The 21,944-nt window shown below is 50.6% G+C and overlaps 1 protein-coding gene across 1 annotated transcript; it reads right to left on the bottom strand.

Annotated features, from left to right (window-relative positions):
• Positions 1–77: 77 nt before the first annotated feature.
• IUM83_11050 (pectin methylesterase) lies at positions 78–5,518 on the bottom strand (the record flags this gene model as incomplete). The annotated part of the gene is made up of 4 exons (XM_067935589.1): positions 78–1,075; positions 4,932–4,956; positions 5,054–5,191; positions 5,261–5,518. The coding sequence occupies 4 exons, from the start codon at positions 5,516–5,518 to the stop codon at positions 78–80; spliced, it is 1,419 nt and encodes a 472-aa protein (XP_067798764.1).
• Between the last annotated feature and the right edge of the window lie 16,426 nt (positions 5,519–21,944).

Here is a 21,944-nt window from a genome sequence, read left to right as displayed (position 1 = left end):
ACAATACTAACTATCAAAAGAAAGAATGGATTTGGGTGTTTCCCGGTGTTTCCTGCCCAGTAATCCGCGCATGCCGCTTACAAGAAGGTGGTGTCAACCCACCACTCGCTCGAGTAGTTGTTGCCAAGAATTTGCGTGATCGCTACAGCAGCATCCAGTTGCCCACTGAAGGAGACGCGCTTTTCGGTAGCCGCACCAGGACCTCTGTTGTTATACTCCTTGTAATACACGTTGGCCGTGTTGTTGTCCTTATTCCACTGCTGCCAGCCTTCCGGATGGACCACGTCGCTGAGCTCGCTGTTCTGCCAAACAACGCGCGAGTAAGGACGCCACGGCCGGCCTAGGTAAGCCGTTCCGTTGCCACTGGAGCCGAACACGCGTGCGTTGTTGAATACGTAGAACGACGGGCTGGATTCATTGACGCGGCCGTTAGCCGTGATGCAGCCTGGACCAACAGGCTCAATATCGCACGACTCAAACCACGCCTCCGCCTTGGTACCAAAGATGAAGTCGACGTCACCGCTGATGTACGAGCGAGCGAAGAGCTCTCGGCCCTTGTTCGCATACACCGTGTCCTGGTTCGAAGTAAAGTTGCAGGCGTAGAAGCCGTAGTTGTTGCCTTCGACGATGGTGGCAACCGCCTGGCCATCCTTCTCGAAGCGGCCAGCCGTGTTGGCGACGTTGAGGTTGTACACCTTCACGTTGTTGGTTTTTAGGCGCAGCGTACTGGTCAGGTCGTTACGTCCACTCGTAATTTCAGGAGGAATGTCCCGCTGGGCCTTCGCGTGGGTAATGGTCACCTCATTTGCAGCATACGACGTCGTGTTGCACGTGAAACCTTGCAGCACCAGAGGTCCGTTCAGCTTCGAGATTAAGACTTGCTCGTGGTAGACGCCCGGATACAGGAAGATCGTGTGCTCGTCGGTCGTGTTGGGCACGTTGCCCACGGCTTCTGAAACGTTACGGAAGCTGCCGCTGTAGGTTCCCGTGGGGTCGACGACAATGGCACCCATGGGAGGCTGAATACGAGCGTGGGGACCGGTGCACGAGGCGGCTGCACTTGCGACAAGGCTGGCTATAACCACGAGGGGGAGGGCAAAAATGCGCATGGTTGCTTGAGTTGACTTGGTTCGTGAACAGGAAAATGGGAAGTGAGGAGTCTGCATGCTCCTGGAAAACCAGTTCTAGCCATACCCTTGGTGTTTGGATCGCCTATCCATGAACCACGCCGTGCGCCACCGAGAGAGCGCTAAAACCATTATGCGCATAGGTACACGATCTGATTAGCTAGGGATTATTGATGGCATCAGAGAAGACAGTATTTTATTGAGGTTGTAAAATTTGAATCAGCAGATATGGCAGGGGATGTGAAAGTAGAGGTGCGCGTAACATGAAGGGAGGTCAATGAAACTCTCCAAATTTCGATATGGCAAACTGTATGGATTAACTTTAGGATGGGACAATTTGTCCGCATCGCTGATTGTAATACATTCCGCGGCAAGACGGTTTATTTTGAGTTCTTACACGGGTATTCCTTGTCCTTGTAGTTCACTTGTCCAAAGTGACTGGAGCAATAATGTACAGCGCCTTTTTGTCTACAGTGCCCTGAGGAGTCAAGCTGCAGTGACAAACCGAGCTACAACGAGAGTATCCCAACGTATTATACGAACTGAGTGATAAGACTTCATTCTCGATCATCTGAGCATAGTTTCGTTACCATCTCCCTGGCAATTTAGCAGTGTGGTATAAATTTGGTATTTCAGTCGGGTGACATACCATATTGTAAAAGCAGGAATCACGGGGAGCGATTGTCGCGGCCACAATTGGCACGTTTGCACGACTCGAACGCTTGAAGCATCAGCACCCTAGCTCTGACGATTTGGGATTCTGTACAATCATCCGACACCTGCACCGTCTTACACATTGTTTTCTACAGCGGAAGCGTCTTCATCATTTAATCAATACATACGGAGCATGTATTAAAATACATGGTTCAGCTTTGACAGCGGAAGTTTGATCCGTTTCTCGTACTGCAGCTGTCTGCACAACGACCATCAAATGGATTGTCATATGGCATGCTCGTGTTGGCACCCATACGCTGATTTTATGAGGACGTCGCGGCGAGGAATGAGGAAACGGATCTCTGCGTAAACGGATCTCTGCGTAATGTACGCAGAGATCTGCTTCCCCATTGCTCGCCGTGCGTATCCTTTGCAGTCCAACACCTGCGGCACGCGTACCGTAGGCGGCCATTTGTCTCACGTGCAGCTACCTTGCTTCGGAATACCATACTGAATCGCAGCAAATTTTTTTCAGCGGTTCGGAGCATCTGGCATTTGATCAGTAATATAATCCCGATCCTGGATCCACGCTAAGGCTGAGTACATCGGCTGATATTAATCCGCGGAGGCAATACAATGATACGGATACTGATCCATGAATACGTGTATTAGATATAACGGATTTTCACCGATTACAAACCCTTCACAAAATAGAAATCTAGCCATGTTTTAAAAATTGGATCAGAAAATAAAAGTAGCACAAAATATAAACCCGGTGGAACTGTCGGTATCGAACGAATGGCAGAGGTGAGAGCTTTTTAGTTTTCAGCCACCAATGCACCGGACCAGTCGCACGCTGCCGCTATTCCTGTCACAACGGCTTTTATACAATGTCAAGCAAGCGGTCGACGATCCCACTCGCCAAGAATGTGAAGGCGAGGGCATCCCAACTAGAGCAGCCCGTCACTTCGGCAGGCTGGGCTGGTCCCTCGATCCGGGCAGTAGTGTTCGACAATGGTAGTGGCAGCGTGAGACAATCATATCTGGAGCTCGTTTAACACTGTGCTCTACGCACGATATTTGGAGTATTAGAACCTAAATTCAATTACGGGGTACCCAAGGTCGCATGGACTCTGGTAGGTCGATTTAGATTTGTAACAAACAGATGGGATGGTGAACCTTCAATGAAAAGCGTGCAAGGTGTATTCAGACTCAGGAATCTAGTCGGCGTACTGCGCAGTTACTATCCTACGGCAGTAGTATCGACCGTCGCCTCGAGGGGGTGCCAAAAGGCAAACAAAATCATGACGACCCGTACTCGGTACTGCAGTCACTGTCAAGCAGGCTGCTGCTGCCGACGCTCGCCCGGCGGTTGGAAAATGTCCTGTGGTGGCTGACACAATCGACCCCAACGCCAATTTGTGCGTGATGCTGTGCCCATACTGCCAGAAGTCGGTCGCTGTTGCGTCCGATACTTCCTCCTCGGAGGCAATTGACACGATTCCATCCGTCGTGGAGGACAACAGCTTCAGCGATGGCTCGAAAGGGATCTCTGCGGGGGAGCCAGACTTCGTTTGTGTGAACTGTAGCAACGCGATTGAGCTGATTGAGTCGCGCGGAGATTGTGTACCCCCGCTATCTGCAGCTGGCTGCGGTGAAGAAGACGAGTCAGTCAGTGATGCCAGCATGTTGTGGCGAGAAGAAGAGGCCATCAACGCCGTCGGTGCGCTCTGTTGAGTCGGGAGCGAGTCGACCAGTCCCTGTCTGGTATCGACGAGCTGCGGCCACTGCACCTGATCGTGAAGAATGGCGCGTCGGCGGTCAAGTGCCCGTCGTGTCACGAATTGTCCAAGATGTCCACCACGACGAGCAAGCTCTTAAGCATTGATGCGCATGTGCAAATACCTTCTCATTCTAACCTGGTCTGCGATTGTTTTGTTTGTATGCAGCCCAAGCGATGAAGCGTTGCAGGAATGGGGTCCTCCAGAGTGTTCCACAGTTGTTCAAACTCTATTGGAGCTTCCTCTTGGACAAAAAGCTGCTTCTAGCGTTCACGGGCTTGATTGTCGAGCTCTTCTTGGGTGCGTCGGGCTCGGTTTCGGGACGGGACCATGGCTACTAAGCCGATGGTCCACCAAATTGGAAGTGAAAGCGGGAAATAGGACTTTATAGACTGCGCGGAAGAGTACAGCTTGCTATGGAAAGGAGTCTTTACCGAACATATGTCCCTGGTTGTCGTTGCTGTCGGGTAAATGCCACAGCTCAAAGCATCTGCTACAGTACAACTGAATTGCACTGGGGCATTTCATCTAATACTCAGTACCCCGGCCGGAGTAATATATATTCAGTATTGAGAATAGCATATTCTAATCTTATACATTTGTAGCGGAGAACTTTCCCTGCAGTTGTTATGGAGTGAATCTGAAAAAGTATTCTTTGTCGAGTTGGAGTTATTTCTCTACATGTGCCGCACTTACCGCATTTTTAGTAACCCTACAGTACACAGTTTAGAAGCCCCCCCCCGTCACGGCGCTGGCAGTCCGAACCGCGGTTCTTGCGCTTGTCCTCGTCGCGCACGCGCTTCAACACGTGCTCCAGGTCCTCCATGTCGTTGTGCTTGTGGTAAATCACTGTGGAGCGGGCCAGGATGGCGTCCACCAGGACCGAGTCGTTACAGCCCTCATCCATGACAATGTGGTCGCCACGTTTGGCAAACGCCGCCAGAGGACGAAGTGGCCTCCGTGCCCGGGAAGGTGATCGAGTCGGTGGTCCCCATCATCTGCGCGATGTCCTACTCGAGGATCTCGTGCGTGTCGTCGACCTCGTACGTGTATTCAGCGACCTTGTCGGTGAGCGCCAGCGCATCAAGGCGCGGGGGAGAGACCTGCGAGGACGACTCGGAAGTCATTGACGTCGCTCCCGTGGATTTGCGGCGAACCCCCGAGAGGGACGGCGGGGGTGTCACGCACGGCGATTCTGACGCAGGGCTGGCCGGGCCAGGAGAGCCAATGACGTCTCCGCTGGAGCTCGTCGGGGACATGTCCGACTCGGTGTCCTCGTCCTTGAGACCCTCCTTCATGGCGAAGGGGGACTTCTGATCCTTGTCAGTGGCCACCCAGATACGGATGGTCTCCATCCGGCGCTGCACACCGGGCATGTCCATGTTGTCGGCGTCCTAGTTCATCGTCAATACACCGGCAACCGCACAACAAATCAGTCACAAGATTCTGAGAACAATACGAGAAGCACGAAATAAAAAACTTCGGACGTACGGGGCAGAACCACTCCACGCACACCTCCAGGTCCGTGCGGTCAGCCAGCACGGGGGTCAGCAGCTGCACGTGCGTGCCGCGTGTCTCGGCGTCCAGGTGCGGGATCTCGATGCCGCGCACCTCGAGCGTATTGATGGGCTGGAATAGCACGACGGCCGTGATCCACTTGGCCAGGAAGTTGAACTAGTCCACCTCGCCGCGGCACACCGTCTTGAGCAGCACCGTGAAGACCTCCTCGGGCACCTTGTTCTTGGACACGTCCATGACATTGTGCAGCGCGAAGTCCTCGCGCACCTCGAGCAGCAGCTTGGACTCCTCGAAGCCATGAATGCCCAGCTGGTAGCAGGTCTCGCACAGGTGGTAGTTGACGCACTTGGAGCACGAGTACATGTTCTCCACGATGGAGTCCATGCCGCAGCCGTCGCAGAACGAGTCCTCGTTCACGTGCGAGGGCGGGAACTTCATCGACTGTAGACGCCGCGTGGGAATTGGACTTGTAGAGGAAGGAGGTAGAGCACTGACGTTCATTGGGTTCTAGTATACCGTTCTCAAAAACTTAGTGAAGAATTGCCAGCACCAACCATTTAGCACATTTCATGTCGCTGGGAATTATCATTCTTCATGTATGCAATATTACGAGTCGCAGTTATGTCCAAAGACGAGCCTAACAGCATCTCTGGCTCGTCGTCAGGGATCATTCTTATTGGTCATAATTTGCATGCACATCCCTTGCAAAATCGCTCAGTCAGATTTTGTAAATCGACAAAACCGCCAGGCCGAAACTTGTTTTTTGCGTTTTCTGGCGCTTCCAGAGGGCCTACGGCTAATCCGAGACCGGATTTGAGCTCTCCTCGTGAGGGGGGTCAGCTGGTCGGTTTGCCGATCGGGACAAGTGTGTACGACTCGGCAAATTCTCAAATAAGGCCGTTTGCAAAAATTCTATTAGTTCTTAGAGTCATTAGTTTTTGGAGTGGATGTCCCGTCAATTCATGGGTATCCAGACGGGATACTTTCTGTGATCTGCAAGGGATTGGTTCGGGCCGCACGGTGCGGTCCGCATTTGATCGTTACTGGCTCATTTAGCAACTTGCCACCCAGAGCTTAAGCAGAAAATATACTGTTTTTGCTTACTTCTTGCTTTTGATTCGTGTCCTAGTTGTTTTTGACTAAGAGTTTTGGTAGCTCTCTGCAAAAATGGCTCGCACGAAGCAGACAGCAAAGATATCCGTGGGTGGCAGGCCTCCGAAGCGGCAGCTGGCAGTGCGAGCAGGCTATGCCGAGGCAAGTATGGCCAGGGCCATGGCGAGGAAGTGGAAGGTTGCCTACCTCCGCGACCGTGTCGGAACAGGCGCCGATATCAAGTACACCGTGGTGTGGAAGACTCGTGTGGGAGGACAGCGCCCCGAAACGGATGAACCTGCCACCAAGCTTCGTGAGGATGGCTTTGGTGACGCCATGGCCATCGTGGACGAGTGGGTTGATGCCGGGCGTGAGGGCGACTTTCTCGTCTGGGCACGAACGCATCACGAAGCTGTGCTGGGCGCCAACATCAATGGCACGTGCATGTTTGAAGCTTTGGCGAAGGCTGCCGTCCTTGAGGGTTCTCCGTCGGCAGTGCCAAGTGAAGAAGTTGAGCGTTTCCAGGAGGGTGCTGCGGCTCGCGGCGTGGACATTTCGCGTGGCATCAGCTGGAAACAGACGTGCGCCTTCCTCAACCAGCTACAACGTGCCGGTTCACCCCTATCGGTTCCCGACTTCAAGTTCAATTACCAGCAGTCCGGGCACCGAGGTGCTGCAGCAATCCGGCGTCTCAAGCTCAAGAATGGGGTCTACGTCGTTGGAGCTCAAAGTACTATGGGCGTCGGGCATGCATTTGCTCTTCACGTAAGCGGACGGAAGCTAACCGTGCACGATGGCGATGCCAAGAAGACCTTGGGACGTTATGGCGGGTGGATTGACGCGGTGATGTTCGTGCGCAAGGTTGTCATTCAGGCTTAAGCAGATAATAAATTTGCTTCATTGACTCTGTCACTCATGTTCACTATTTATTGTTGTATATTCGGTGAGTGTGCCAGAGAAACCTAAATGAGGGTAAAACCTTATAAGACGCTACGAGTAAACCTATTGTTAGGGGAAACCTCAAGCTGTCCTGTGACTCATAAAATAATTGTTGTGAAATGGTGAATTCACTTGTGTTAGTGTGTTGACCTATCTATTTGTTAGCGAATTAATGGATCTCATTCCTAGCTTATTTCTTAACGTTCTGAACTGATTCTTGTCAAGTGATTTGGTAAAAGAAAATAATTTCTTGCATGCAATGACATAAAGCAATGTACTCAGCTTCTGTAGTCGAGAGCACTGCGGTGTGGTGCTTTCTCGACAGCCATGACACTGGACTTGTTCCGCTCATCGTAGCGTATCCGCCAATCGACCTTCTCGTGTCAGGACAATTAGCATAGTCTGAGTCTTGTAAGCTGTCAGATGATCAGCAAAGTTGTTGGCATCAGCAGATAGTGGCCCACCGAGTAGTAGACCTTGATCTGTTGTACCCGAAAGGCTTTAAGACCTCTTACCGCTGCCTTCCAGTATTCCTTTCCAGGATTGGACAAGAATTGGCTAACTCGCGCATATATAAAATGCCAGATTGGGGCGAATGCCAACCATCAGGTACATGATACGACCAACGACGTCTTGGTAGGGAACTTCTTTCATCGCCTCCCTCTCTTCTTGAGTGGTAGGCCCTATGGCTTTCGTCAGTTTAGCGCTGCGGTCTGATGGTGTCGCAGTTGGGTATGTGACAAGGTGTTTGAACTTGTTGAGGACATTAGTTGTATACTTGTGTTGATGAATGAATATCGTTCTGACCTAACGATGGGAAACTGTCTTCATTAAAAAAAACACGTCGGAACTGTAGACAATTGCATGGGAGTTAACATTCATCAGGCGATAACATTTCTTATGCTCGGGGACGACCAGATATATGATACTAGGAACAGCCACGGGTTCACAAATGTCAGAATGAACTTTATGTAAAGGCATCATAGCCCGTTCAACGTGTCAATAAGACGGAAATGCATTGCAGTGTGACTTCGCGTAAATGCATACAGAGCAAAAGATACTGTCTCGGGGAAATACGGTTGTGATATCCAGTCCCCTCAACGCTTGGCTTTATTAAGAGCCTGTTAAACACGGATACAGCAGTCTTTAGCGCTTGGAAAATGACTTATAGAGGAAGGCGGTAAAAAGAAAAGGTAAGCTTAATAAGCTTAGGAGAACTTAGGCTCATTGGGTTCTAGTATACTATTCTCAAAAACTTAGTGAAGAATTGCCAGGCACCCACGATTTAGCATGTTGCCTGCCAATTGGAACTATCATTCTTCATATATGCAATAGTATGAGTCACATTTATTTCCAAAGACGAGCCTAACTTCAACATCGCCCACCATGGCGCTGGGCGGGATGATGGTCTCAGGCGTCCACAGGTCGCACAGGGCGTCGATCTCGCGCTCAGAGAGCTTGACGGCTGTGCCCTTGGGCTTGTCGCGCTTGCCAAACGTGGTGTAGATGACGAAGACGGTGAGGGACGTCTCGATGAGCACATGCTCAAGGCTGCGCTCGTAGATGGAGCGGATGTATGCGTAGTACGAGCTGGGTGCGTTGGCAAACGCCGCCCTGATCTTGACGGTGTCCAGACTCAGCAGGGTCGCCATCGTATTATACAGATCCATGCTGGACAAGGCGTGCTTCAACGCCGCTGTGCTCTCAAGTAGAAGGTCGCCATCGTGCCAATAAGATCAATGCCACCGTGGCGAATACTACGCAGACATCAAGAACAAAGCGTTGTGCGCAGCAGTACCGGATACTGCTGCAACTTTGAAAGAGCTGGAAGAGAAAGGCAGTGACCAGTTCGATGTGGACAGTTGGGTGAGGCAAGTGTAGGGATTTTGTGCAGCTCTCGAGTTCGAGCGGCGGCGCTATTCGAGTAAGTACGCAGATGAAGAGATCCCGATGATTGAAGGTGCGGTGTCCGGAGTCGAATATACCATTTCAGGTCCTACAAGGACGCCACTGATTCTACCTGTGCGGTTATTACATCCTCATGAAGTAGAGTTGCGAACCAGCGATACAGTTCTAGGCCGTGGCGCCTTCGCGTCGGCGCATCGAGGGACCTGGCTCGACTCATCACTGGTGATCAAGCGGGTGCTTCAAGTCGAGACGGCAAAAACGTTTCGAGTTGAGGCGAGACAATCTTCAAACATGAGACGGATGGCTGGTTTTGACTGAATCACTCTCACGTGGTAGCTCTGTACGGCGCCTGCAACGTGGAGTTGTCATTTTTGTTTGAGAATACGCTGCCAGGGGCACACTGACCAATTTCCGGAACGCTACGGTGGCTTCCACAAACGCTTTGCTCCCGCGGTGGTGGAGATGCTCTTATCCATCTTAGAGATGAAAAAAACAATAAATATCACAGCACAACCGTATCAACATGTATTTCAGCGCCATTACCAACGGCTTACCAGTTTGTAAACTTGGTTGAGCGTTAGAGCTTCGTACGCCAGTTCCGACGGTTGCTCTTGCTGCCATGCAGGTGTGCGATAATACGTGCACTTTGTGCATGAACACGGCCCCCAAGTCAATTCCAACCGCCACTGATCCGCGATGATGTCCACTTCGTTCATCGCCGTCCATAGGTGTTGTATGCCATTGAACTTGTTCTCATAAATAAGGCCTTGAAACCGGTACTTTGACGTAACGTTCTCGTCATTCGAAGGGTTTAGCGCCATCTTGATTCCACGCTCAATATGCGCATCAAGAAACTTTCCTTTGCGCACAAGAAAATCTTTGAGAAATTCGAGACGGTCACGAATCATTTGGCGAGTTATCTGTAACACGAAAGGGCTTTGTGAGCGTTCTTGTTTCTGAAAGTGCGATGCATACTAAAACTCTTACCCCTGAAATATCCATGGATAATTGAAGCCAGTGCATCATCCACAAGCAGTCATGCAAGCGCTTCTCGTTTCCTGAGCAGACTGCTTTATAGACAGAGTGCATCTCTTTCACCGGTAACATGTCGATAAAGTCGTCAATGTCTTCAGTGAACCCGAACGCTGTTTCGAAAACCTACAACAGACACATTCTGTTAGTCTACAAGCGTTTACAACCCATTCAATTGTACGGATTCGGCTATACTCGATCTTTGGCCGGCACAAACACAGGGAGCAACGAGTCGAAGTTCACTTTGGTTGGACTGCAATAGTAGAAAAGCGCTACCGAGAGTGTTGAGTTTACGTAGATTCGCCGTCCATTGGATGCTGAGGCGCCTGCTCTAAAAGGTAACTGCGACATTGCCCATCAGAAATCTAGATATATCTACACAACCACGCTGGAGTGACTAACGCGAATCTTGTCCACTCGGTCGTCCATGGTTGATCTCAGAACTCAGGTGGAGTATGTCTCTCTTGTTGTTGATCTGATGTCGACGGGGTAAATTGCGGAATGAGCGGCTCCTGCGGTCGCTCCGATCATGAACAGTCTGGGGAGGACTAAATATCTCGTATTTTGTATGTCAGCCTTCGTGTGGTGGGCTGAGGGCTTCCAAAGATCTTCATGGGTTCATGAAGATGGTTCATGGAAAGAAACCCACTCCACCCCACGGAACTGAATATGGCTCGTTACATGAATTCAACTATGAGTACGTTTATTTACGTGATTGCCTAAAGGCTCAAAATCGAGCTGGCGTGCAAGGCGACCGGCTTCGCCTTCACCTCGGAACGACTTACATGGCGTCACGTCTTGCCACCAGCACCTCTTTTCGGCGCCTTGACGTCGCTATCGGGGAGCAAGTGTTGTATGGACAAGCTTGAAGTCGAGCAACTCTCCATCAGCCCCCGAACCCGGTGAGGAACGTCTTCAGATGATCACACGCCTCAAGTGTGAAAACGACTCCCAGCGCTTGTCCAACCGCTACAAAGACCGCATGTGACGCATCTCATCCAGCGAAGGCACCAACCGAGTCGGAAACCCGACGGCGTACCCTTATCCCCGAAGTCCAACCGTTGGATAATGGCAGCGAACGCGATCAGACGTGGGTGGGATGAAAGCCATCGCAGCGCGAGAAACGGCGTCCGGCACTGGGTAAACATGGCCGCTCAATAGCGCTTGGTCCACGCGCGGTGTCATGTAGCGCGGCAGCGCGGTCGGTCCGGTGTGGCGTTCCTTCCCTGGGTTATGGCACTCGTTGTCACGCGGCGCCGTCCAACCCAGTCGTCAGTGTGTTGTGGTGGATAAGATCCAATGTGCGGGTGGGCGTAAGAACCAGCATTGTGAGTTTCAGGAACCGGCACGTCGCTCGGAGTCTAGCATGTCGCCATCCAACTTGCGTAGACTTGGTGTAGAGCATCGCAACGTTAGCAACTCAAGTGTGGTGCTTACAACGCCATCGCGGATCCGTCATCCGGGCACTCACCATCGAGTACGGGGCTGTCCACGTAGATGTATCCAGCAAAAGGCACCACAAACGACGGAATCTGGGGCACGGCGCTCGTTGCTGAGTGTGGAATCGCCTAAGAAGATAACGCTCGGCGTCGTGCAGTACGGCACGACAGAGCGATCAATCCGGAGTAGTGTTGGTAGATTCGCCGTTGGTCCGACATCCGGGTCACGGTACACAGCTTCGAGCACGGAGCTGTCCAGTACAGCGACCTCGGCGTCGAGTATGACGTCGCCAAGGGGCGCTTGAATAGTCGGCAAATGATGTACGGGATCAGCATACGCGGACCGACAGCGTGGGAGTGGCGAAGTCGTACGAGCGCATGATGCAGGCGTGCCGCATCAGCCGTATGGAGTCGACGCGGCAGCATACGGGCACCATGCTTGGTACAGCTTGGAGGCGACACGGACGTTGTGGAGTTGTGGGTGAAGCCGCACGGTGAAGAGCGTTCGTTGCAGCGGTCTCTTGGACAATGTGTGCAGGCCGAGGTAAATTGGAAACTGAGAGTCGATCAGCAATTGGAGATCTTTTCGCGCCACAGAGCATCAGGGCCATCGAGTGCCCGTTTAGATCTGGCGCGCGTGGTTCCGTCAATCACAGTCTTTCATTCAAATATGAAAGATGTTGATTGGCGGAACCGGACCAAAGCGAACCCAAGGAAAAACTTGTGGCAAGATGATTGGCGGAATTTGCCAACGCGAACCCCAAGACGAAACTCAGCACCGATCTTTTGTCAACTTCAACTTCACGTCACAGCTTTACTGCGTGCGCTAGTATAGATAGGACCGGTACGCTAATTGTTATACTTCCGGTAGTAATTTCACCCTAGATTTCCTAACTCATTTCATACAATTAAATATATAAATGGCCTGAAAGTATAGTGTTTTGTTAAATCACAGCGTGCCGAACGTCTACAGTAACCACAACTGCTTCCTTCCGCGATCCGCCGTCGACATTGCGATCGGAACCAGCTGGGGTAATAGTTACCCAAGCAGGAAACGCTTACTCAGAGGCTCGCACATTCACGGTTGGCAATACCACCAAACCGATCTCACACTGAGCTACATCTACGGCAGTCGCGACATAGGCACCCTTTCACCCAGCGGCCTGCTGTTGGTCGGAACGACCAGCGGCAATATTCGGTCAATGTCATCCCAGAAAAAATCGCATACTCAGAAGGTCATACAAACTACGGTAGTCGTTGGTTGGTCAACTCACCAATCCTTTCTCGGGGTGAGCTATACAGTTACAGCAACCAAAACACGCATACATCTTTCCTTCCTTGACCCGCCGTCGACATTGCGATCGGAACCAGCTGGGGTAATAGGTACCCAAGCAGGAAACGCTTACTCAGAGGCTCGCACATTTACGGTTGGCAATACCACCAAACCGATCTCACACTGAGCTACATCTACGGCAGTCGCGACATAGGCACCCCTTTCACCCAGCGGCCCGCTGTTGGTCGGAACGACCAGCGGCAATATTCGGTCAATGTCACCCCAGAAAAAATAGCATACTCAGAAGGTCATACAAACTACGGTAGTCGTTGGTTGGTCAACTCACCAATCCTTTCTCGGGGTAAGCTATACAGTTACAGCAACCAAAACACGCATACATCTTTCCTTCCTTGACCCGCCGTCGACATTGCGATCGGAACCAGCTGGGGTAATAGGTACCCAAGCAGGAAACGCTTACTCAGAGGCTCGCACATTCACGGTTGGCAATACCACCAAACCGATCTCACACTGAGCTACATCTACGGCAGTCGCGACATAGGCACCCCTTTCACCCAGCGGCCCGCTGTTGGTCGGAATGACCAGCGGCCCGCTGTTGGTCGGAACGACCAGCGGCAATATTCGGTCAATGTCACCCCAGAAAAAATCGCATACTCAGAAGGTCATACAAACTACGGTAGTCGTTGGTTGGTCAACTCACCAATCCTTTCTCGGGGTAAGCTATACAGTTACAGCAACCAAAACACGCATACATCTTTCCTTCCTTGACCCGCCGTCGACATTGCGATCGGAACCAGCTGGGGTAATAGGTACCCAAGCAGGAAACGCTTACTCAGAGGCTCGCACATTCACGGTTGGCAATACCACCAAACCGATCTCACACTGAGCTACATCTACGGCAGTCGCGACATAGGCACCTTTCACCCAGCGGCCCGCTGTTGGTCGGAATGACCAGCGGCCCGCTGTTGGTCGGAACGACCAGCGGCAATATTCGGTCAATGTCACCCCAGAAAAAATCGCATACTCAGAAGGTCATACAAACTACGGTAGTCGTTGGTTGGTCAACTCACCAATCCTTTCTCGGGGTGAGCTATACAGTTACAGCAACCAAAACACGCATACATCTTTCCTTCCTTGACCCGCCGTCGACATTGCGATCGGAACCAGCTGGGGTAATAGTTACCCAAGCAGGAAACGCTTACTCAGAGGCTCGCACATTCACGGTTGGCAATACCACCAAACCGATCACGCACTGAGCTACATCTACAGAAGCCGCGGCTCGTACACCTAATTGAATATTGTAATATCGCAATAGAGAAGATTTACTGAACGACCTATGTTTAATGAAAACGAAGCGGAATATATTCATACTGAACAATTGAAATGGAGGAGACGGCGATACACATATGCCCTATGAGGTTCAGTAGACTATGATATCGTTACCGAAGTGACTTGTTCCAGCATTCACATTGAGCAGAAACCCCGTCGGTATGCTGGTCGGTGTCTTGGGTGCGTTCTGCATCAAATTCGCTTCCAGCCAATTTTGGGACCTTCCTATTGCTGGGCTGTCGCAAGGCGAAATAATACTTGGATTCCTCGTCGTAGAAATCAGTCTTTACGAATTCAATAATACCGATTCAAACAGAGGACACTCAGTTCCTTTTTTCTAACTTCACATATCATCAATTTATTTAATAGTGTAACATGTACATTAGGGTCAACCACGCCAACGCATGGCGTTGGCGCGAAGTTGAAGTTGACAAAAGATCGGTGCTGAGTTTCGTCTTGGGGTTCGCGTTGGCAAATTCCGCCAATCATCTTGCCACAAGTTTTTCCTTGGGTTCGCTTTGGTCCGGTTCCGCCAATCAACATCTTTCATATTTGAATGAAAGACTGTGATTGACGGAACCACGCGCGCCAGATCTAAACGGGCACTCGATGGCTCTGATGCTCTGTGGCGCGAAAAGATCTCCAATTGCTGATCGACTCTCAGTTTCCAATTTACCTCGGCCTGCACACATTGTCCAAGAGACCGCTGCAACGAACGCTCTTCACCGTGCGGCTTCACCCACAACTCCACAACGTCCGTGTCGCCTCCAAGCTGTACCAAGCATGGTGCCCGTATGCTGCCGCGTCGACTCCATACGGCTGATGCGGCACGCCTGCATCATGCGCTCGTACGACTTCGCCACTCCCACGCTGTCGGTCCGCGTATGCTGATCCCGTACATCATTTGCCGACTATTCAAGCGCCCCTTGGCGACGTCATACTCGACGCCGAGGTCGCTGTACTGGACAGCTCCGTGCTCGAAGCTGTGTACCGTGACCCGGATGTCGGACCAACGGCGAATCTACCAACACTACTCCGGATTGATCGCTCTGTCGTGCCGTACTGCACGACGCCGAGCGTTATCTTCTTAGGCGATTCCACACTCAGCAACGAGCGCCGTGCCCCAGATTCCGTCGTTTGTGGTGCCTTTTGCTGGATACATCTACGTGGACAGCCCCGTACTCGATGGTGAGTGCCCGGATGACGGATCCGCGATGGCGTTGTAAGCACCACACTTGAGTTGCTAACGTTGCGATGCTCTACACCAAGTCTACGCAAGTTGGATGGCGACATGCTAGACTCCGAGCGACGTGCCGGTTCCTGAAACTCACAATGCTGGTTCTTACGCCCACCCGCACATTGGATCTTATCCACCACAACACACTGACGACTGGGTTGGACGGCGCCGCGTGACAACGAGTGCCATAACCCAGGGAAGGAACGCCACACCGGACCGACCGCGCTGCCGCGCTACATGACACCGCGCGTGGACCAAGCGCTATTGAGCGGCCATGTTTACCCAGTGCCGGACGCCGTTTCTCGCGCTGCGATGGCTTTCATCCCACCCACGTCTGATCGCGTTCGCTGCCATTATCCAACGGTTGGACTTCGGGGATAAGGGTACGCCGTCGGGTTTCCGACTCGGTTGGTGCCTTCGCTGGACGAGATGCGTCACATGCGGTCTTTGTAGCGGTTGGACAAGCGCTGGGAGTCGTTTTCACACTTGAGGCGTGTGATCATCTGAAGACGTTCCTCACCGGGTTCGGGGGCTGATGGAGAGTTGCTCGACTTCAAGCTTGTCCATACAACACTTGCTCCCCGATAGCGACGTCAAGGCGCGCCGAAAAGAGGTGCTGGTGGCAAGACGTGACGCCATGTAAGTCGTTCCGAGGTGAAGGCGAAGCCGGTCGCCTTGCACGCCAGCTCGATTTTGAGCCTTTAGGCAATCACGTAAATAAACGTACTCATAGTTGAATTCATGTAACGAGCCATATTCAGTTCCGTGGGGTGGAGTGGGTTTCTTTCCATGAACCATCTTCATGAACCCATGAAGATCTTTGGAAGCCCTCAGCCCACCACACGAAGGCTGACATACAAAATACGAGATATTTAGTCCTCCCCAGACTGTTCATGATCGGAGCGACCGCAGGAGCCGCTCATTCCTCAACAAACCGTCTAGACAGCGTATATTGTACACGGTTTGGCCTTCGCCAAACGATGGAAAATGATTCGCCTCGTCGAATTACTCGAGGTCAATCTCAACCTGTCGTTATATCGGGCAGACGAGGTATTGCGGCATATCATGACGGCGTATAAATTGGTGTCTCCTAATCTATATTCGTGCTCTTTTAAATGTAGTCGATGCAGCGAGGTTCAAAGACGTGTGGCGGATTTTACATCGCGCGGGATGGGATTCGAAGCCACCTCAACGTCGGAGCCTAGACAACCGTTACAGATATATTCCTCCTGGTGGAAATGTCAATGGCAAAGAAGGCCGCGATTTTTTCTTGGCGAGGAGAGCCTTGTCGAGCACTACGAATCGTTGAGTGGAGAAAAGCCGTCACGTGATGGAGACACGGAGGCTATGGATATCGCGACAGCTGGTGCTAGACGTGAACGCGACCAATCTACCAATCTGAGTGTGCCTAAATCGCAAGTCAGTGGTAATCGAAGCCTCTTTGCATGTGCAACTAGTGGGTCGATTCCAGCTCCATGTGGTACGCGCGAAGCGATTCCACAGAGCGAACATGATTTGGAGGAACAAAAGGATGCTGAAGTTCATAGTGACGCGTGGAGTAACGTTCAACACAGTTTAGCGCAAAGTATTTCTGCTGCAGTATGCGTTGTTTGTCAGATGGAGTGCTCTCTCGAGCGTTCGTGTTCGAATTGTGGTGCATTCATGCACCACTTCTGCTCGCATGATGTGTGCGCTAGACTTGATCTTCACGACAGCAACGGTGAAGCGATTGTTAACTTTGGGGAGTCATGCTATTGTAGTGAAAAATGTTACATGGCGGCTACAGCAAACCGAAGCGAAGTTATTTGGACCCATCATTTATATACAGCAAGGAGGGACTCACAACCGAGTTTGGATGGTCATGCGGCAGACCTAGTGCCTGTGTCGGCGCTGAGCAATACAACAGTACCTATGCCACTCACGAAACGCAAGACAACTTCGATTGCGGTGGTCAAAACGTGTGATCGCGCAACAACGATAACAGAGCATACCAAGCGAAAACGGCAAAAAGCAAAGCATCCCTCTCCGTTGAAGAGGACAAGCGCTACGTCTTCAGAGAAAACTTCGCCACCCACGAAGAAAAAATACAAGAAAGCCTGGCTCAAGTTCATCTGTGTTCAAGGCAAAAAGAAAGGAAAGAAATCCACCAGCAACGTGGATGCCACTTTCAGATCCGAGCTCCTGCGCAGAATCCAAATTTCAGCGGATCGGTTTATCAACGCAAAGGTTTCGTTTTCGCCTGCCGAAGAATCGTGGATGCCAGCAAAATCTTACCGTGATGTAGGAGCAGCATATCTCACCGGTATCATCACTCGCTATGTAATTGAAGAAATGGAAAGTGGTGAACGTGTAAAGGTTCCAACACCAATGTTCAAATTGCAGTGGACAAACACAGCCTTCCAATCGAAAGACCACGTTCACGGAATATCTGAAGACGTTGTAGTTCGTGGTGTCGCCCAGTTTGTTCGTTTGCATCGAGGTCAGATAGAGTTTATGGAGTCGTGGAGTTCACTGTGCAGTATGGTGCCCAAGTACTCCAACATTCCGGCTCTTACCGAGGAGTATGAGGAACTAGATGAAGCAGACTACCGAGAATTGAGTGCATTTCGCGGTAGGAAAGAACTTCAGATCGCACTGAGCCCCGATGAAGTTGAAGCTATCGAATCTATGACATTTGTACCAACTGGATCACTCGAACAGCCAGCGGGCTTTTTTACCCATGCCGACGGGTCTACTAAGACTAAGGTGCATGAAAGTAGTCGCAAGTACTTTGGTCACTCAGCGACCTCAAGTTTTTTTGCGTTTCTTCCGATTTCGTTCTGGAAACAAGTTGTCGAATTCAGTAATGCTTATGCAGTTGAACGAGGCAATGCTTCCCGTCAGCCTATTACATTGGATGAGCTCATGATATTTTTGGGTATCCTTTGGTACATGTCTCTTGTTGATAAAGGCGAAATGAAGAACTATTGGAGAGACAACGAAGAATCAAGAATATTTCTCGGGTCAGGTTCAACCAATATGGCGGGTGTTATGGTGTGGAATCGATTCATATACATCAGAAAGAATTTAGCTTTTCGCGCAGAGGTGACGCCGCGAGAAATAGAGCGGGATCCGGCTGCTAGAATTCGCCCCCTACTTACAATCCTGAAAACACGTTGCAAGCGCCACGTTGTTGTGGGCCGTAACGTGGCGGTCGATGAGGCCAGCGTGGCTTGCAGATCCAAGTATGCCAGGCATATAATTGTGTATAATCCACGAAAACCAACAGGAAAGTACCACTTCAAATTTTACATGTGCTGCTGTTCGACGACCTGGTTTGTGGTAGACTTCAAGCTACATTGTGACAGTGAGCTTCACGACCGTCTGGAAGGTGTACTAGAGACTTCTGAAATTGTTCGGTTGGCAGAGGCTACAAAAAAATCGTCAGAAATACGACGACACGTACTGGAAGTAACGAATTCACTGAAGGGGTCACGTCGAATTGTAAACACGGACAATTTTTATACTTCTTGTTTGCTTCTCGAGAGTCTGCGTTCAGTTGGGTTACATGGTCGGGGAACAGTTCGCTCGTCCAGTAAGCATTTCCCGCACTTCACCATGCTTGACCCAAAAGTGGATAAGGACCGAGGGAGTATGAAACAAGGTGTGTGTTTGGACAAGCATATTGTAGCGGCAAGTTGGATGGACGGGTCGATAGTCAACATTATCGAACGCTGATGACTCCAGCACTACTACCGTTCTGCGTAGAATCAAACAGGATCGTGTGGGCTTTGAAGCTCCAACGTGTGTCAGCGAATATAACGCTGCCATGCAGGGTGTTGATCGCCACGACCAGCTTCGTGGTAGATTTTCTATCGCTGACGGGCATTCATTCAAAAAATGGCACAAAAAGGTGGCCATGTCTGCTATCGATATTGCACGTTGCAACGCGTACATTTGTCACGAACTTGCAGCTGGAGGGTTGAACAATGATGGTGGTAGTGATAGCTCGCATTGCGAAGACAGTAACGTGCCCCAGGGACGTGATCCACACCGTGTGTTTGTCGCTGAGCTCGTTCGCGAACTTTTTGATGGATCTTGGAAAAAGTGGTTGAGTCCTGCAGAGGGTATTGCATACGCCGGAGAAGATCCCACATCTACTCAAGTCATTCAATCACTCAGCGAAAGCAATAGAAGCAGCGTAACGGAGAGCGCAGTACCTATTTGTGTCGCTAAAGAATCTTCAGTAATTTTGAAGAACAGGAGCAGGGCGAAGCGTGAGTGCACCGTGTGTAGGTTTGAGGGGAGAGTCCCTACTCAAAAAACCGATTTTTGCGAGACACACCACGTCGCGCTATGTAAGCGCTCCTCTTCAGTTGATAGCACGAAATCACACCTGTGTCAAGAAGTATCTTGGACTTGCTGGCAAAAGTTTCAGCACTACTACTTACCTCGAAAAGTATACAGTCTTGGTGGGAATTTGCTTCGAAGCTCAGCGATTTATAAAGCCCAAGCTCAATTTATCAGACGGCGGAACAAGGATCGTTCCCGATGTGCTACCAACGAAACCAGCTGCCCGGAGAGCACAGAGGACGCTGATAGCTTTGCTACATCGTGTACCTGTTAGAATAGGTATTCATAAAATAATTCATGCTTTTAAAACTCATCCATTTAGCGTCAAAAGTATTTACAAAGACTCATGCACTGACGTGTTCCTTCCTACATATGGGCATCGCTCATACTCAAAGGCCATTACCGACTGAATCTGAATGTACAGGCTGAAAGCTAGTAGTGAGACTATAGAGTAGAGGGCTAACGTTGTGAACTACCGCATCGACAGTTAGATTCTCCTGTGGAATCGAATTGCACCAGTGCCGTACTAAACGCCACTGGTCGCTGATAAGTTCTGGGGCTGTTGCAGGCAGCATTGTTTTTCAGTGCACTTCGTGGCCGTCCACCAGCTCCACAATACACAAACCCAACGCGAAAATATCGATGGCAAACCATTCATCGCCACGTCCATCCTCCCGCGGAACCCCATTGTCACCAAACCCACCATGATTGACGATGCCGTTCCATCCACCAGCATATTTTTAATTTTCAGATTTCCGCGCTCGAGTCCGCGTTCGGGAAGATAATGCAATCCTTGGGCCACTTCCAGTAGTTTTCTCCACACCGGTTTCAAGGGGTCGCCCACAGATCCGTTCCATTGATGGTTGAGATAGCTACTCAATTGACCGTGAGCCACGTATTCGTAGACATTGTAGCGATCGGCACCAAAGTCGCAGACGCCGTAGAGTTTGAGGAGGTTGGGGTGGATATTAGAAGCACATTGATATTACCGGGTCTCTCATTCAAGGCCGCTCTCCTGGGAGATGTAGCTTCAGTGAAAATGCACGTGTCCAGCAAAATTCATATCACTCGATGTATACGCGAAGCGGTGAATAGCTTTGACATGTCTTCTATACGTTCCAGCTGCGATAATTTGTTTGTAGAATCGTCCTCTCGTTAGGTACAAGCTACAGCCTGTCGTCACAGCAGCAACGGCTCACACATTAGCAGCATAAAGAATCCAGCAGAAAATTATCCCTCCAGTCTTCTTTGATACATATCACATGAACATACATTGGGTGCTCTTGAGAGGGCACCACTTTCTGGGCGCGAAATGCGCGAATCCCATCCGTCAATTCAGGTACTAGCAGAAAGCTGACAAATTGATAGTATAAAACACTCGCAGTCATTGACACGTATGAGAACGATACCCCCAGCCAACAAGTTACGATTTACTACACAGTCGCAGCGATATATCTTGAGTTGAAACACCCGTATGGTAGGTGCACCCTGGTGTAGTGAAATACCCCACACTTAGTAAGTACAACAAACAAACGAATTAGTAGATGTGATCGAGCTTGGGCACATACCGCTACCAGATTAGAATCGCACCCAGCGAACAAGTGTTGTGCTGATTTAGGTTCGAATTACAGTAGCAGGTTACATCTCTTGATGCCAAAGCATTTTTTTCTTTTCGAGATTGCTCTCGAAGTGTAACTGCGCACGAAGCCCGTGCGGTTGTCGCCCTTGGTGTTCAAGAGGGCGGCGCTGTGTTCGCGATCATGACCGCCTGCAACGTGGTCTTGAAGCTGTTGTAACGGCACATCGACACTGAGAATGACGGACAGCGAGTCGCGTCCAGAGAACTGGCGCTGAAGACCAGCAGCAGTATGTTCGAAGGCGGCTGCATCACTGCGTCGAAGCGAGAAGGCAGATAGCTCCAATCCTGGCTATCACCGTGGAGCTCAGCACGAGGATGGCACGCCGCTTGTGTTTCTGCTACGCGATTGGCGGTTGGAAAGCAGTTTTCTTGTTCTGAATGTTGGCGTTCCGCACGGTACTACCAAAACGGTGAGCTGTGCTTGGTTTTTGACGAATAGCAATCATGCAAGATTTATTTCGGCAAATCGATGCGTCGTATGCAGAACCATACTTAATGCCCCATTTTGTTGAAGGATCGCCAAAACACTTGCACTTCTTATAAGAAATCCTGTTATAACTCGATTTACTTAGCAAAACCTCTACGAATAGATCAGTAAGAACCAGACATAATGTCTCTTTTTACAG

The sequence above is a fragment of the Phytophthora cinnamomi genome (genome assembly GCF_018691715.1).
Source record: "Phytophthora cinnamomi strain GKB4 chromosome Unknown Contig7, whole genome shotgun sequence".
In the NCBI taxonomy this organism is placed as follows: domain Eukaryota; phylum Oomycota; class Peronosporomycetes; order Peronosporales; family Peronosporaceae; genus Phytophthora; species Phytophthora cinnamomi.
This window is presented reverse-complemented; position numbering and strand designations above follow the sequence as displayed.